Source organism: Schistocerca piceifrons, chromosome 4 (genome assembly GCF_021461385.2).
Source record: "Schistocerca piceifrons isolate TAMUIC-IGC-003096 chromosome 4, iqSchPice1.1, whole genome shotgun sequence".
NCBI lineage: Eukaryota > Metazoa > Arthropoda > Insecta > Orthoptera > Acrididae > Schistocerca > Schistocerca piceifrons.
Genome location: NC_060141.1, coordinates 389,600,202 through 389,619,425, shown reverse-complemented (window position 1 = coordinate 389,619,425; position 19,224 = coordinate 389,600,202). Strand labels below are relative to the sequence as shown.

The following is a 19,224-nucleotide window of genomic DNA, read 5'->3' as shown; positions in this document are numbered from 1 at the left end:
ATTACATCACATCCTTCGTACTTCTCCGCTAGTACTACACATGATGGAAGGTGAAGTTTTCGAAGCACTCTCCAAACCCAAACCCCTCCATCGGACTGCTGCAGGGTATAGCGTCATTCATCACTCCAAGTACCTCTTTCCAGTCATTCACTGTCCAGCGGCGTCCCTCACATCAAGCGTCGTTTAGCATAGACTATAGAACTGTGTGGCTGTAGAGGGGCTTACCTGCCATTCTTTTTAACTGCCTTCGGGCAGTCATTCGGCTCGGTGGGACTTTTACGAGCGATTGCTTTCGCCGATTTGATGCGATTTTTTACAACCACGTTTCGCAATGCTAAGCGGTCCTTCTCCGTCAGTAGATGAGGTCTGCCTGGTGTTGGTTTAACTGTGGCTGGTTACAATTCACACCATATCAACAACAGTCTACTTGGACGGTTTTAGAAGGGTTTAGATGTCCCTGACGGGTTTGTTACTCAGGTCCACGTTCGAAAACACTTATCTCTCTTCTGACCGACCCATTCTGCTGTTCCTGCTACTCTGCTGACAACACAGTACTCCGCGCCATCCTTTTATCCTGGCGTCCGCCTCCAGTGACATCTAGTACTCAGTTCCAAATTACATAGGTGTGTCCGGTTACTTTGATCAGACAGTGTAAGAGAGGAGAGAGTAGGGCGCGTACAGAGATGGCATTTTTTCCCCTTGATCATCACGCGAATAGAGCAAATAAGAAAATCGATAATAATGGTACTCCGTGCCATGCACCGACGGTAGTTTGCGGAGTACGTAGACGTACAGTCCTTCGGTATGACCTCGATGCTGTCGCACAGTTCTCTGTCGCCAGCCAGAATGCCATTCCCCTTGGTTGAATTACAGACCTCTCTGCAGCGTCCTACAGCAAAATTCTGAAGGTATTATCCGTCGAAGGTCCCGTGATAATGCTGAAAATGTGAAGATTATTCGTCGACACAGACATTTGCCACCGGTCTATACCTCATTCTTGTCACGTGAGGAACAACTGACATAAGGTGTGAGGAGCACAGTGGGCGCATTGTGAGCAGTTGCACATTGCTGCCAGACTTTGGCACTGATAAAGTCACTCCCTCACAGTTTTTGGCTCAAGTGCGGAGACCAACCTGGCTCTCTTGTTACAGCATCCAGTACGGAGTATACCTTCTTGTTGTCCCCATGTAACAGCTTCCCGGCCGAACACAATGAATAACGAAATTTCTGCAACTGTCTTCACAGCGGAAGCTCAAAAGCAAACGTCATTTCGACAGTTCCATTCTGTAACGAGGTGTTTTATGTGGTGCACTATATGTCTGGCCCTCGGCTTTCCGCGTTTGCAGTAAGACAAGCGCGTTACAGAGCAGTATTACGCGGCGTCGGTGTTACGAAACGCGCAATTAATGGTGGCAGGCAGAGCGAGGAGGCAGCCAGGAGAAAGCCGCGTGTGGGCGCGCGCCTCGCTGCCCATATGGAACGCCGAGCGACCACCGAACTTGGACGCACCGAGGCAGTGTTTCCCAGTTTGCGAAATATACGTTGTATGTACTCAGAATTCTTTAATTTCGGATTAATCTTTACCACGTTTGAAGCAGACAGTACAAGGATGTTAGGAAGTAATACGTTCTCGTTGGCTAAAGGATAAATAGTGCATGCCTTTTTAAACGCTTTGAAACTTGTAAATATCTTCTGGCACACGAGTACATAACATCTGGAATTTCTTTCCGTAGGATTAGACGCTTAAAAATTGTGTGGGGTGGTGAGAACAAGCATGGAGTGGAAATACCTATGGAGTAAGCACTCGGATACGCAGAATAGGATTTGTGTCGACAGCCTACGTTGTCACCCACGTCACGTGACTTTGTGACCTGTGAAAAATAAGTGTTCCTTCTTTCAAGTATTTCGATGTTCACCTCTAGCACTGAAGGTGATTTTAAAGTTTCGTGTGAACAATACTGCTATACCAAAAGTCATGTGCCATTTCTCGTTTGAAGTTGGCGACACCGCAGTACGCTGCCACTCCATGCTCCTACTCTGTAGGCACAACGGAAAAAAGTACAAATATTGCAGTTTTCTGTTCGTTGTTTATTGATTTAGAATCTCATTGTTGCCGGCCGGGGTGGCCGAGCGGTTCTAGGCGCTACAGTCTGGAACCGCGCGACCGCTACGGTCGCAGGTTCGAATCCTGCCCCGGGCATGGATGTGTGTGATGTCATTAGGTTAGTTAGGTTTAAGTAGTTCTAAGTTCTAGGGGACTGATGACCTTAGAAGTTTAAGTCCCATAGTGCTCAGAGCCATTTTGAATCTCATTGTTATAGTTAAGAATATGCAGGTGTGTGTAGTCATTCAATACCACCCTTTTTAAACATTATTTTTTTAAATGTAGCTTTATCGATATGCCAGAACACCCAGCGACAAAACGTGAAGAACTTACATTTTATGTAGGTTTATTTTTTCCATGAGTTTTTCTTGTATTAGTAATTCATGTCCGAACTTTTCCCAAGTGTTGAAATCAACCTTTTTAACGTTGCGAAGGCCATTGTAGTAAAGCAATGCTTACAAGATGTTTTCAACACGGACAATGGAGCGCAAGGAACTTATTAAACTAATTGGACGTCTTATAACCGATTGTCCGTATATGAACGATAATGTTTCCGTGAAGTGAGCAGTGGCGAGGTTCTGATAGTTATTTGTTTGCCGCAGGTCAACGCGCCCAGATTAGAAGTGCAAGCAGTGGACACGGATTATTTACATGACGGTAATTGTGAAGACTTGGCGCGCGTAAGCTGCCATAGGTCTTAGCACTTTACATCACCGACTTAGGCCTACTCTTTACGGAACACCACATTGTCTTTTACCTTGTGCTTACAACGCCATTATTTTGCACTACAAGTTCAGGGCCATATTCTTGAAGGTTACGCGTCTATTATTCTCGTGAGTTTCCTACAGCTGGTTACTCTGTTGCAAAATTCAGGGAGCTTCTCACTTGTAAGCGAAATTTTTCTGCAACAGCAAAAGTTTCCAAGCTGCTGATGCCATGCGGGCGATATCTTATTTGTAACATACACTCATCGATTGGTACATTACTCTTTACATTATGTCTATGCTTTGGCTTTTTATCAAAGAAAGCCTGATTGAGAGTAAACTCAGCATTTTAACAATCCAAATAAGACTAGTAAAATATTTAATATTTGGATAATTGTAAAATAAATTTACTTGTCTCAAAACATTGCAAATTATGCAAAAGTATATAGTTAGGTGTTTGCGAGAAATGAGTGTTTTATTACAAGTTCCATAACTACGGCAAGAGTCTGAAAATTGTTGGTGTGCAATCGTATTGTGGAAATCCTCGTTTTGTATCACTAATATGTTTTCACTGTTACATATGGCAATAGTTGGATTTTACTAGACTGCATCGTTCTCCCAGAGTATATGATTTGACCTGTCTAGCACTAGGTGTTAGCTGTCTAGATAGGATTGGGCGCGGTAGGGGCGTCGAAATCGCGAGAGATCAGCTGCTTAATCAGGGTATAATTTTAGGCGGACTTTCACACCCGTTGAACAAAATGCCATCACAGTTTCTTCTTTCCGTCTTACATACCCAATCGCCTTACAATTCCAAAACATACCCCATTGATGGAGCAAGATACTTTGGCAGTGAAGCCTGACAGGGTACTTTCCGTCTCCAAGAAGCAGTAGGATTAAGTAGATGGAATGCAAAAGATAGAAAATCTTGGGCAGTCAGCGTTACATGCTTTATCTCGGAATAGTCCCTTTGTAGTTTGAAGTACAAATGGCAGACAGGAAATTCAGTTATCTGGTTTAATAAAGAAAGAAGCATTTAAAGTAAAATTTGTACGTTTGTTTTCTGAGTGTGTCTCATCGGGCATTGTTAGCTTTTCGAGATTGACGAGGGCTTTTGGTTGTCCAGAGTGGAAGGGTTATATGGTTCCAAGAAACTCACCTGTGAGAGCGTTCAGTAAAATCATTACGAAGGACATCTGATTTCACAGAAGGATGTAAAAATATATTACCGTGCTGGCGTAGGTCACACGAGAATCACACAGAGTAGGAATATCTATGGAATGAGCATTGAGATGAGCAGATAAATATTTTTATTTTCAACCTACATTGCCCTGTATGTCACGTGGTGACTTGGTATTTCCCCATGAAATTTACTGTTGCTTCTATCACGTATTGCTATTTACATCGGTAGCAGCAACAATTATCAACCATTGCTGTTACTAATAAATAAATGTGTAAAAATAGGATACTTACAATACTGAAGTTGGCTTTAGAGCAAACTGTAAACAGAGTGTGACGATTTCGATCTAATATCGGCGACAAGCGTAATTCTGTGTGTTCACTCCTATTGTATAACGAATCATAACGATAGAATTTGAAGAGCATGACACCAACAAAAACCTATCTAGAGGTACACTCCACATGTAACGTCTGCAACTTATGTGCAGTCGTTTGTCTTCTCGTAGCACGCGTGAACGAACTGGCAAACAACAACGATACGAGGTACAATTCGCCTTGTGTGCGTTAATGGTAAACGACAATGGCATCGCTGAGGAAAGCGTTCGTTTACATTTGGGGGGGGGGGGGGGGAGGAATGTAGCGACGTTACTGGTGGGATGACAAGCTGGACGCAAGTGCCGTTGTGCTAAACGCTGGTGTTGTGTTGTGTGCAGGCGGGTACAGCCACCTGAGGTCGCCGGCGGTGCCGCCGCGCGACGCCGACTGCGGCCGCGACGAACCGACGCCGCCACCCGCCTTCATACACCTCCGCCCGCCCGCCGGATACCACATCAAAGACGGTGAGTGCTGCGGCCGCCACCTACACCTCATTACTGCTCGCTCCCGCTTCCCATTACCTCCCCCTCGTCTTCCTGAAATCGAGAAACCGTTGACGGTTCTGGTCATACCACCGCAGTCTGAGACCTTGACCGCTCAGCCTGGGACAGTGACAATATCTTGTACGACAAGCTAAACGATATTGATCTGAAAAGTTTTGAACGTAGCTCGTAACACGCGGTGTTATTTTACGTCAGTTCGATACCTCAGTTGCAACAAAACTGGACTAAATGGTCCTTCCAAAACGGGCAGAACTGGTTAAACAGATAGAAATCAACGATAGCTGGCAACGTATCACCATGCCTGTACACTTAATTCTTGCTAGTGGCTGAAAACTTTTATGGTATAAACCGATGATGGCAACGAGTGCTTTTTATATCACGAATATGGATAGAAACGGCCGTGACGTTTTCCAACACGTATCACTATTAGGCACTACTATGAAACGGTTCGGTCCTGCACGTAATTACGAAGTTCATACTTTTAGTGTCATGTTGTGAATGCTGGGAAATATTGACAGTGTACTTAGAAGTATTTAATAACATTTTGTTTGTGCAATAAACCTCTGCTGTTGCAGACCTGTTTCAGGAATCATATACCTGGTAGAGTCATATTACTTGGCAAGACTTATGTCTACATATTTTATATCCGTTTGACTCGTTCTCTACCAATCTGTGTCTTAATGTTCTCAACTCCTTTTGCATCTATTAGTCTTGTAGTTTAACTGCAAGTATTGACACAGTCTCCTTGCCATCTCTGTGTTTCTACAGAAATGTTATCAACAGCACCACTGCTCGTTTCCATAACTCTTGTAAAATGTATGACGAAGCAGTGTATGAAATGCCAAGGGACTGTTGTATATCTGTAGAATAGTACGCCCTAAGCATTTAAATTAAAGCGGTCATTTAATATTATCTCATTCTGTTTAGAAGTAAAAACGTTTAATAACATGTTTAATCGTTCGATAAGTAACTAAAAATCACCGTCTGGAGCTCAGAATATCGTATTACTAAGAACTTCCCCATGAATTTCTACTTTGCAGATCAGCTTCAATGTGGTAATAGCTGTAATATCTAAGGGTATCAGTGCTTTCAGATTAGGATTTGTTCGTAATATAAGTGACAGCACTGCATTCAAGTTCACTTTTCAGAGTGGCCAGTCCTCCCTAAGTAATTATAAATTCCGACGAAAAGACCTTACTCCGCTTGCACATAGCGAAACGAAACAAAACTACACAATCACGCTCAATGACTAGACAAATGACTCGCAGCCATATTGCCACACATAGATGATTCGTCACATGCGATTCATCACACTTTACGAGAATTCCGAACGATCAACAGTCGATCGCTGCAGCCGGCTGTTTTTCCACATACATGCAATTTGCCCACGTACTGCAATCTATGGGCAGATCGCGATCAAGATTGAACTATTACTGCAATCTGTCACTCTCGTATGGGGCCTGTTAGAGTAGCCTACAGTAGTATCTTCGTCATAGACTTATCCTTTCGTTCTGGAATTTTAAACGGTTACTAGGAGAGCTCATGCAGAGATTTGAACGTAAGAGGGACGCACCTTTGAGTTCGTGAGGCTTTCTCAGGTAGCTTACACTAAAAACCAGGCTTGCAAAAGAAGTGTGAATGTCGAACTGAGTTGGCCAGCACGGCGTTCTGCACGGACCGTGACGAGTGTCCCCGTTTGCGCAGGCGGCGCATTCGGTCCTCTGGAGCCGACGCTGGGGCAGGCGCAGGCGGCGGCGCTGGGCAGCGCCGACGACGGGTTCGGCGCCCCGCAACAGCCCCCGCCCCCGCAGGCGTCGCAGCAGCCGCCCCCCTCGTCGCAGCCGCCCCCGCAGGGCCAGCAGCCGCCGTCCGGTCCCGCGCACTTCGATCACGACCAGGACTACCACTCGCTGGACGCCCACCAACCACCACCCTACCTCGAGTCTTCCCCGGAGTTCTACTCTGCTGCGCCTCCGCTCTTCGACAAGTACCAGCAGTACGTCAAGAACTTCAGCCGCGGTGAGTAACGCCGTAGCACTTCTTTATCTAACTGCCTCGTAACGTGCTGCGTATCAAACGATTTTCCTCTCCGAGGAGGAACGCTGCTATGATCCCTGTAGTCTGTTTCTGTAGATGAACGTTACTCATATGGGATACAGCACACTTCCTCTCGAGTAGTGAATAACAGTGCTTGGCTTGACACTCGCAACTACCATCTTCAACTTTTTCACTTGCTCTCCTCTCCTTTTGTGTCCTTTGCACACTCTTTAAATCGCAGAATTGTAACAATTTGCTGGTTAAAGCAGTTTCTGGGTTCGAGCTGAGACAGACGGCAGATTGTTAGGTAGTTTTACACGCACTGGGTGAAATGTCTCCTACCCTTAAAAGTCCAGCTCTTCTCTTTTATTCGTTGAAATAACTACCATTCCAAGTAAAGACCTCCCGTGAGTCTGGCTACAACATCACTGATGCAACAACATAAATTCACGATTATCAGCTGTTTCCGTTGCAGTTAAATCACCTATTAATTTCATATTTGATTGTACAAATTGCTTAAATTATACGTAAGGCGTGATTCCCTGTCCCTAGTTTCGTTCATCTCTCCGTGTTAGCGTATTTGTGCAAGTCTTTTCATATCATTTTACACTAACTGCTGGACATTCCATACATTTGAACCTCCTAGCCAGTCACCAAATTATTCTCTGATGTGTCAGGATTTGTCCTACTAATCGATCCATCGTAGTTGAGCCGCAAATTTCTTTTCTCCCCAGTCTCATTCAGTATCCTTTCATTAGTTATTCAATCGACCACCCAATCTTCAGTATTCTTCTGTAGCACCATATTGGAAATGCTTTTCCTTATTGTTTGTAACGTTCATTGTTCACACTTCACTGCCATATAAAGCTACGCTCCAGTTGAATGCTTTCAGAAAACACTTATTTGTATCCGACTTCATCGGAATACTACTTTCCAGAAAATCTTTTCTTGCTTTTGCCAGTCTGCATTTTATATGCTCTTTACCTTTTGCATCGTTCATCATTTTGTTGTCCAAATAGGAAAACACTTCTATTGCATTTCGTGTTTGCTTTTGCCGTTATCCCGCATTGTGCGCAGGGTCGGCAGGGTTAAGAACGGAGTTGGCATGGTTAATTTTAAGGGGTGGCCGGATGCCCTTCCTGCCGCCACGCCATACCCCTCAGGACGGAATTAGTGTACCCCAGCTGTCTGCGTCTAGTGTAAATCGTGAAATAGTGTGAAAGTTTCAAATGTCTGTGAGTCGTGTAACTGAGGCGGGACGTGGGGACCAGCCCGGTATTCACCTAGTAGGATGTGGAAAACCGCCTGAAAACCACATCCAGGCTGGCCGGCACACCGGCCCTCGTCGTTAATCCCCCGGGCGGATTCAATCAGAGGCTGGCGCGCCACCCGAGTCCAGGAAGCAGCGCGTTAGCGCTCTCGGCTACCCTGGCGGGTCCTATTGCATTTCCTGTCTCATGTGTTAATAATTTCCCTCCATATATATTTTAATTCGACTACCTTCCACTACCTGTGATTTACTTATGTTGGTGTTCATCTTATAACTTCTTTTCATGACACTATCTGTTCCGCTCAGCTGGTATTCCAAATCCTTTGCCATCTCTGACAGAATTACTGTGTCATCAGAAAACAACGCAATCTTTTATTCGTTCTGTCTATACTTAACTTACGTTTCCGACTAATGCTTCCCTTGTCGCGTCCTCCTTTTCTTATAACTGCACTCCATCATCCATAATAACCAGAGAATCTCGAAGGGTGTGTTCCAGTCAACGTTATCAAAAGATATGACCCGTAATCGTAGAGTGTGTGGCGCGACAGAGGCTTCATCTCGACTTCCCTGGTCGGTTGCAGCTCGCTACGGCGGCCACCACGACGGGTATGCCGACGCGTACGGGTCGCCGTACGACGCGTTCCAGACGGTGCCGACGAGCGGCGACCACTGGGGCGGCGGGGGAGGCCCCGGCGGCGAGCACGCCGCCTTCCTGCAGCACGCCCACGCACACGCGCACCACGCGGCCGCGGCGCGCGGGCCGCAGGACCTGGCGCACAGCGCGCCCGACACCAAGCCCGTGCTGCAGCCCTCCATGCTCGCCGGATACTCAGGTCAGTGTCTAGCCGCTCACACGATGCCTTCTACGAGGTGTGATCAAAAAGTAACGGGAATTTCTTAATTTCGCGGGCTTTACACATCTCATTTCCAAGATTTTTTATCTCGTTGGTGCACGTGTCACCGATGTGTGTGTGTCTGTAATTTCAGCTGTTTTGAATATTTACTATATTGTTGTCAGTTATATGCGTTTTTGAGTGCTCGCCGAATTTTTAATTTCGAAAAAGATGGATCAGAGAAGTTGCATTAAATTTTGCGCGAAAAATGGAATTAAGTGCAGCACCGCAACCAGAGTGTTGACTGTGGCTTTTGGCGAACCTATTACGAGTAAGGCAAGAGTTTACGAGGGTTATTAAACGTTTCAAAGAGGTCGAGAAGACATTCAAGACGACTACGATGTCCTGGATGTCCTATCACAACAATTATTGGCGACAGCGTGGAAGAAGTAAAGAAAATGGTTCTGGAAAACAGCCAAACCACCACCAGAGGGGTCGCTGATTTTTATTTAATCGTGTCAGAAGCATCGTACATAAAATCAGAATAATTGACACATACATATCAAGTATATAACAAATACAAAAAGAGTACAAAAGTAAACAGATATACAAGTGGGGTCAAGTAGTTTTTTATTTTATGAAGTCTTGGACCAGAATCTGGCCACGTCCAACGCTTCTGGGGTGGCATTCGTCAAATCCTTCATGGTGCAGGTGCTTGGGCACAGCACACACTGCGTGAGGTGGGTGGTTGTTTGAGTGTGTCACACAGCGTCGGTTCATTTGAGAGGCCCCATTTGCGCATATTCTCTTTGGATCGTGAGACACCAGAGCGCAGCCTATTAAGAGATTTCCATGTCGTCCATCCTTCCATACGGCCGGGAAGAAGTTCTTCGTTTGGGACTGACCATTCCCGGAGGTGCGCGTTTTCTTCTCGCCACGTTGCCAGCCTCACTTGCTGCGGTGTCCCGACGATGTTTTCTGCTGTGTGCAGGAAGCTTTTTCTAGATTTTAGTCGACGGCAGGCTGGCTGGTGTTTGTAGAGCAGGTGGGCTGGTGAGGTCAACACCTTTGTCTTTTCCTTCCTGGCCGCTACTTTCCTTCTAATATCTGGTGGGGCCACGCCTGCCAGGCAGTAAAATTTATGTCAAGGTTGGGGTCGCTGATGATGTCAGCATATCCCTTCGCTCAATTTTTTTTTATGTTTTGGGTACTGAACACGTAGCAGCAAAGTATGTTCCGAAATTTTTGCATTTCGATCACACGAGACGTCACATAGACACCACGTGAGAATTGCCGAATGAAGTCCACGACGACCCAGAACTCGTAAAGAAGATTATAACAGGTGACAAAACGTGGGTATGCGCGTATGATGCTGAAACTGAGGCCCAAACGTCCCGATGGAAACTGGCTGAAGAGCTGAGACTGAAAAAAGTCGACTGGTCTGAGTGCAAGTGAAGGTGCTTCTCAATGTTTTCTTTGGTAACTTCTTACTGATCCCGAGGCCGAATAGAACCTCGAAAGAATGTCGTTTTGTTACTGTTGGTGAGGTAAAAACAGAATCACGGGAGGAGCTGAACACCGTAACAAAAAGTTGAGCTCTAGAAGTGCTTCCAAGATTGTAAAGAAAACTGGCACGAGTGTATTATATCTGAGGGGGATTACTTTGAAGGGCACTAAGTGATGTTGATTAATAAATAAAGATTCTTTAAGGGAAATGAAAATTCCTGTTACTTTTTGTTAACACCTTGTATACATAAATGATCTTCCGCTTACAAATTTTGCCTCTTTTCGAGGGAATATGAGAACAGGTATAGAAAGTAGTACCAGTACACTTAATGAGAAAAAAGACAGGTAATGACATACCTAAATCATTAACAGATGGTTAAAGGCAAACGCATTACTGTTATATTTCGACAAGACTCGGTACGCACAACCCAGTACTTGTCATTGAACTTAAAAAATTAAAAAAAAGTCTACTTAAAACATGAAATGCAAGAAGTATGTAAATAATGTTTTTGGAGTTACATATAGATCAAAACTTTAACAGGAAAACCCACTGCCTAGAATTCATAGAGATGTAGTTCAACTACATTTACACTGTGCATGATTAGTGCTATATGCAATTTATATATGAAGAAATAACTTTATTCTCCATATTCCCATTTACTAATGGGTTGTGGAATACTTTTCTTGTGAATGTGGACTTTAAGGGAGAGTAATTTCATTATCTTACGCCTGTTATAAGAATTATATCTGGCGTCAGTTTGCAGAAACTTCTTCCAAAAACTTATTTTGACAAATGCTTTATGATACTTTTTTTCAGTTTTTAAGTCCATTGTCAATAGCAATATTTTTCTTTTCACAAAATCAATAGTCAGAAACAAGAACACAACACAGTAATTGAAAAACACACTCTACAAACACTTAGAATTTACCATTAGTACACACGTATTCAGCATTCTGCCAGAGCATGTTGCGGGTGGTGCAGTGAGTTTTGAAATGGAATTAAAGAATTTTCTGTTGGCAAATCCTGATACTTCATTGAAGAGTATCTTCATAGAAACTATTAAAATTAATTTATATAAACACTGCAACACAATAATATTTCATTAAGTTGAGTAATTTCACTGTATTGCATTTATAACATCTACATCTGTCCACGATCCGGAGAGTCCACTCCACAAGATGTATAGGATCCAATGTAATGTAATGTGATAGCCGTTCATGACTGCTCTTCATAAACAAAGTTGCAGTTCCATAGTAAATGTCAAGAGGAGGCAGTATGTTAATTTTTTTTTGGGGGGGGGGGGGAGGGTCCATCAGTGAATACATCTCTTTGGCCATAGAGGCTACACCAGGTTCTTATAAGACTTTTAGAGATTGCACACTGCTCATTAACAAATACCCAACAAGACAAGCCAGTCTGCAGTGCTTGCAGTGTAAGTCACATTTGGAGAGTGGTCACATAAAACTAATGGGGCCAGTCTGTGATCTTCATCTAAACCTGCCCACATCTTATTGTCTAGCATTTACTAAATATTTGTTCACTGTGACAGCTTTTACACAGAGTGTTGAGAAGTTCACTAAGTTGGTCTGACTTGTTCTGTAAATAGCAGCTTTGAACTCTCAATTTTTTAAAAGCAGCTTTTGAACTTTTAAAACATCCTTTTGGGCACAGCTATAGCATTTTCACCAACGACTGATTTTATTGCTGTCTTTGGCTAATTTAATTTAATCTGATTACACATATAAACTCAGTCAGGCCTTAATGACAGAACTTTTGTGCATCCTTAACTCAGATGATAACTAGAAAAATGATTGGGTCATAGTCACAAGCAGTTCTCCATTTCTTGGCCCTCTTCATTATTACAGACACTGAGAGCAATAATTCAACTCTTCTATTCCAGTTTCTGTGACCATTCCTTTTGTTACTCATTAATATCCTGAAAAAACAGCCACAATCTTAATGATGTGTTAAAATGTAAACTGCTGTGGAATAAATGTGGCTTTCTGTCTGAGTATCGAACACTTTCATTTTCACGGCAACAAATAGCTTTTCTTGAGAGCCTGAGAAGGTTAAATGATATGTTAAATGTGACAAATGCAATTGGCTGTCTTAAAAATTAAACTTTGTCAGTTGACTGTCAGCGTATGTCGTTAACAGCTCCATCACCGTGCTTCAGATTACTATGGAAGAACTTCAGTTCAGTGCCAAAGTGACAGTAACATTTGTCTGTAGAGACAGTTTGTAGAGAATTCCATCTGTAGATATCAGCTAAGTACAAAACAACAAAAGAATTATTTGCTGTGAGAATGGCTTAAACTTTAAAAATTTCACAGTACATGCTGCAGTGTTTGCATTAATCCTGTAATGTTCAAATAGAAACTTCTTATGAAAATATTTTATTAAAACTGTTTGACTCCTGCAGAAACACCCCTCATTTGCTGATGAAAGTAAGAATTTATTCTTCTAACACACTATTGGAAATGAATATTCCTTCATGCCGCATAATCGCATGTGGATGTAATATGACATTAATGGTCAGCATTTAGAAAAATAAAAGTAAAAACATGCAGTGCATAATGATTACAGTATTATCAAAAGCTTTAGTACAACTGGACAGCCTGTGTATAAAGTGAAGTTCTTTGAAGCTGCATGATTACCTTTGACTAAATATATGTACATATCTGGTGCATACAACTGATAAGTAATAGAGAAAAACAGTGTTTAAATGTGGCTGTACATTTACATATTTTCATTCCACTATAATATTTTTCTTTCATTTCTAGTTAATGGATTTTGCTCTGATGTTGCCATTACATCCCCTCCATAGTGAACTAAATACTTGATAATAGAGCTTTGCTTTGAAATGTCCACTACCTACCAACAACAAAGTTAATTTTGAAAACAGCTTACTCGATTTGGCATGAACATCTTAACTACTGTTTCTGCATTATGCTAATACCCACAACCTTTCTTTTTGTGCTATATGTGAAACAACTTTTCTTTATTTGCTTTCACAAGAATCTCAATGTCAAAAAATGAATTAATTGTAAAATATGACTCAAATCTGAGATGATATCATTTTCACAAATTTCTTCTGGTATCTTTAGAATATGGTACTACTGGTAATACAGAGGGGACACAATGAACTATATAAGGAAAAGACAGGTTGCTACTCAATGTAAAGATGATACATTGAGTTGCAGATAGGCACAATGAAAAGACAGTTACACATTAGCTTTTGGCCAAAGCCTCCGACAGGGGGGAAAAAAAAACCACACACACACAAAATAAACAAAAAAATATTTTTGGCATCAAAAAAGCTCAAATTGATATCATTGTGATACTTTTTGGAACCTCACAATCAGACTGTTAGCTTAATTATCAAAGAAGTGAAAGCTGTATATGTAAGCGTTTCCTTTAGGGCAAATGGAATGTGTGGAAGGAACTGATTGTGATTTTTCTAGTAATTTTTTTTAAACATGTTGTCCGATGGTTTTGTCTCCTGTTTCTTACTGCATTATGTGTAATATTAAGTGCCATAACACGACTCTGTGTAAAGCGTTTACTTGGGTAGTAAGTACTGGTTTGCGCAATGATGGCATGAAAAGTTTATTGTAACAATTTGTGCATTACCCTTTACAGCACACTTCAGTTTACAAAGACAGTTACAAATATTAATATGTCAGAATAGCAGGTTGTTGTTGTGTTGTTTTTCTAATGAGTAATTTGTTGTTGTCAGGTGGAGGCCCTTGTTTCACTGGCTCAGGTCCAATCCAGTTGTGGCAATTCTTACTGGAGCTGCTTACTGACAAATCGTGTCAAACATTTATCTCGTGGACCGGAGATGGTTGGGAGTTCAAGCTGACCGATCCTGATGAAGTTGCTCGTCGCTGGGGCATTCGCAAAAATAAGCCCAAAATGAATTACGAGAAGCTGAGCCGAGGCCTGCGTTACTACTATGACAAGAACATCATACACAAGACAGCAGGAAAGCGCTACGTGTATCGCTTTGTGTGTGATTTACAGTCTCTTCTTGGGTTAGTGTTTGTACATATGATACTATAACTCGAGTAGGTTTGTAAATGGTCAGATTCTGTGATTTAATTCAGTTTTAAAATAGTTGGTAAAATGTGAACAATACAGTAGATTTAAATTTTTGTAGTGTTTCTACACCCTGAAATATTGGAAATATATGCTTGTGATGCATATTAATGAAGATTGTTGGATATTTATATTTCCTTCTTCTTGAGCTCCATTTAATATTCCAATAAAGTTTTGTCCACTTATGTTATAAGATTGCCTGCCATTTAATGAAATAATTTTGCAATTTCAGATGCTCTCCTGAGGAAGTTCATGCTGCTGTAGAGTTGAAGCCAGAGAAGAAGGATGACGACTGAACATTTGGAAAGGATATACCGAGTCAATTTGAAGGTTGCTGGTGTAGCAGTAAATTAGGGAGCAAAGAAGTGTACATATCCAATCAATCAGTAATTTAAAATAATTGTGTCGGTCATAGTATTTGCTATGTCTGTCCTGAAGGTGTCTCGTTTTAAGAGATACCGAACTCCGGCTTGTTCTTTAAATTTCTCCGAGGATATGTACAATGGGAATTATCAATGCTTGTGTTGACTACGCTCTCTCCTGACAACACGTAATGAACCATGTGGCACAGATACCAGAGGTATACTGCGAGTGAACTAATCGTATGTAAGTTGTTCAAACTGCTGTTGTGTTGTTAGGTAAGAAGAATTACACAGTTTGTTATTAAATGTTTCTAATTAAGTGGTCACAAATAATTGTGAGTGTTTCAGTTTTATCAATAAGTGCCTTGTAAATATTCAATAAACATTTTTTACTCCCCTGATGCGGGATGCTAACAGATTTTTCTTGTGATTTTACGCGATGATAAATATTGTGGTATCAACTTTTTTAATTGTAAGTTGTAATTTTTCATTAATAGAGGAAATGTAATATATTGTTATGCACACTGTAACTGTTATGATTGTGCAAATAGGAAAAATGTAAATTCAGCAATTTTTTAGCTGATATGGAGTGATGACTCCCAAGGTGCAACACATTAAGTCTGATGGCACAGCTAAAAAACAGCTGTTTTGCCTACACTATTTTCGTAACTTTTACCTGTTGCATACTTCTTTAAGTAATATATGGATGAATTGCTTTTAGAAGAAAAAAGAAAATGTTGACGTCTTGTGTATGATGTTTTTACAAGTGATCATTATACCAAATACAGATTCCATTTAGGCTAATGTTGCACTGTCAAATTTGTATGCTATTATGAGCATATCTTTTTAGATGTACCGTGTGATCTAGTAGCTATCGTCATCAACCAGGATGGTGCTACTGTTCTTTTATGCTGAAGTATAGCAAAATCACAAAAACAAATCCTTCAGTTTATATCTTGTATTAGTAATAGAACGTTCATTCTCTTAGTTTTCCAAACATGGCAGATATAGTGATCTATCTTTGATATCAAAATTTTTCTAAACTGCATGGTACTATGTAATTTAATTATGCAATTTCTCTGATTATCAGTTCACTCATGTATACATAACGTTATGAAAAACATCTTTGTGAAATTATTTTCTCCAGAAATAATACTATAACACTGTTTTGCTAGCAAAAGTATTTATGAATTCAGACTTACTTTAGAAGGATTATCATTGAGGACTGGACTTTTTTCTTTTTTTCTGCCTATATGAAATGACCATTAAGCAAAGTTTTATATATATATATATATATATATATTCTTCAAAAGGTGATGCAAATTTTCCTATGCTGTATGTGTTGTTAACATATGTGACCCTTTACATTACCACCATTAAAAAAAATGCTTATGATTTTTTGGAAATGCCAGGTGATGAAAATTCATTCACTTACCTGTCATGTCTGAAGGGGGTTCAAAAGTAATACAGTTTCAACTAAATTCATGTCATTTCTGCTAAATATCTACCTTAAAGTATAGAAGGTAAAGCATCAGTTTTGTATTCATTTAGAAATTCACTTCTGTATGTTAAGATGTTACTTACATGCAAAAGAATATAGGTATGTAATGTTAGTACAGAAACTGTCTAGGAGAAGAATACTGTGGACATGTGAATATTTTTAACATCATATGATTGCATTTTCCTCAATGAAAATCTTATTTTTATTATTGCATGCACAAGAGGCCAAGTATTATCATAAAATTTAAATTATTAACCCACCTATTCCAGCCAAGAATGGAAAAATATCCTCTGTACTATTAGAGCTAAATCAGTATTTGGTTTTTTGTGATTTTATATAAATGAAGACAAACTATGCGCAGAAGTCATAGTTGCTGCCTCAATTCTTTTTTTACACCAAAGGAATGAAAAATATATATTGGTAAATTCAAATTATAAATATTATCTGAATGTTTGAGAGAATGACTGTGCTTGATTGAAAGGTTAGAGTAAAGCTATTTGGGACAGCATTGTAAATTTCTATATATGATGGTTAGAAATAAATTATATTCATTTAAAAAAGCTCTGTACTTACAAACTGAAGAGCAAAATAAAGTTGTTTCTGCAGCTAAAAATCTGATGTTCATTGGAGCCTGAATTACAGCCATGTTCCCTTTAATTAGGCTTGCTTTTTTATCCATGAAAATCAAAGAATATCAGAATACTTTTATTGTATTTTTATCTTTTTCTGCTGCCTGCAAGTCCTGTAAAAACATTGTTAACAGTAAGATAACTACAAGAATCATGAATATCTTTAATTATTCATTTATGTTCCATTTTTAAAATAGTTTGTTCCAATTCAGTTTAAACAGAAATACAAAATAGTCTCTCAAAGGCATAAACTTAGTTCATAAAGTAATCATATCTACACCTGTGTGTGTAAATATCTTGGACTTCCAGACAATAAATTGTGTACTGACAGTGTTTCAAAAAACTCTTATCTCTGACATTACACAATACACAGTAATGATATGGAGATTCTATGGAACACCACTTGTCCTTCGACTATAGTATGATCCTGTCTAACACTGAACTTTTCATCTCTTCATGCCTACTACATTCAACAACCTCAATTATCTGTTTGAAATATTGAGAACTTTTGTCCTTCGTGAACATTTTGTCATGCTACAACAACAATTGGAGTAAAGTTAGGGAAAGCCAAGTTGGACAAGCATGTAGAAAATTAATCACTGCTCTTCAGACTGCACGGTCCCTCTATATTGTGAAAGAACAAGAATAGTAAGAAGTTGTATAGTACAAAATCCTGAAATATAAATGTATGCATTCTTACAACTTTTTTTTAGTATTTTTTTCCAAAACTGCTTTACCTGGAGATGCTGAAGGCAGAGCTATTAACTACACAGACAATCGTCTGCAGTAATTTATTACAATATTTTTAGAAATGTTACCACTTAATTCAAAATTATATGCTGCACTAGTGGAAAGCATCACATAAAGAATATAGCTAAATTAATATAAGAGTTTATGAGAAAAATGTGAAAATATGTAGAGAAATTGAAGTTACCTAGAGCAAGGCAGTGAAACGGTAAACTAAACTTATCACAGATACCACCAAAATTTTGAAGAATGTTAAATAATTGCAAGTTATTGCAGATTAGCCAAGTCTGAATATCTCTTATGCGATCAAGTGTACACAAAAACTGGAGTGATAAGAGGTACATGAGTATCAGTTAAATAATCTCTTATGTAACATTTTGCTGTGGACAGCTCATTTATTAGAGTCCTTCTGGTAAGGACTCTATGAAAGAAACAAAAATGAGGTCATATCACTATAATGCTGCAGTATGGATTCACATGTTAACAAAGGAGAGTACACTAATGGAAAATGAAAGCTAAGTTTTGCATGAACAAAATTTTATCTTGTTGGCCAGTTTAACTGAAGAACAACTCGGAAAGGGCATTGGGGAATGCGTGAAGACTGTGTACAAGTATTGTTTTTCAGGTGCAGCACATCTCTGTAACATTGTAGAAATGGAAAAAAAAAATTGATTGGCAGGACATCGCAACTGAGCATCATGGAATCGGATAATAAACTGCTTCAGCTGTAAAAGATTTATTTGTTCAATCATCATCGGTTTTGGGTGATTATAAGCCCATCTTCAGGCGACACAAGATTGTATGTAATGGAACATGGAGAAACTATAACAAAAGATCGGAAACCACATAACACTTGGTTAGTTATAATAACAGGAATTCATTTCCCAACTGTAAACATGAAGTTGATAAGGTTGGATTCGTCAGAATGGAACATAGGTTATGTTTCATATAATCAACAAAATTACCTGAACAAATGGGTGGTCAAAGGGGGAACTTACACAATAAGGCGAGTAGCCACTGCACTGTAAACTCCTGCCTGAGGGTTGGTGACAGCTGCACACGAAGATGAGATAGAGGATGATGCAGCACCAGAAGGCAGGCGTGCACAAAAAAAAGTGACCATTTTATTCCAGGGGAAAGTAAAGTCATCTAGTGGTGAATAGTGCCAGGGCTGACTAGCCCAATCGTTAACAAAGATGGATACTCATTATGTAACTGATAAAAATGCTAAACTGTCCATCATCAAAATATATTTTTAAAAATATGTAATAATTATGTTCTGGGGCAAAATCACTGAGTGCCCAACCATCTGTTAAAAATAATATAATGGTTTAAATTAAAAAATCCACAAATTGGCTAACAGTGGAATGTT

General features: G+C 40.2%; 1 protein-coding gene across 3 annotated transcripts in view; it reads left to right on the top strand.

Annotated features, from left to right (window-relative positions):
- The window catches only part of LOC124796256 (ETS-like protein pointed), an 820,436-nt gene extending 803,347 nt beyond the window's left edge, over nt 1–17,089 (top strand). For all 3 annotated transcript variants that reach the window (XM_047260361.1, XM_047260360.1, XM_047260362.1), the window contains 5 exons: nt 4,701–4,826; nt 6,570–6,884; nt 8,754–9,005; nt 14,252–14,549; nt 14,846–17,089. In XM_047260361.1, the coding sequence (XP_047116317.1) occupies nt 4,701–4,826; nt 6,570–6,884; nt 8,754–9,005; nt 14,252–14,549; nt 14,846–14,909 (1,055 nt within the window). In that variant the 3' untranslated portion in view covers nt 14,910–17,089. The remainder of the gene's footprint in view (nt 1–4,700; nt 4,827–6,569; nt 6,885–8,753; nt 9,006–14,251; nt 14,550–14,845) is intronic.
- The last annotated feature ends 2,135 nt before the right edge of the window (nt 17,090–19,224 follow it).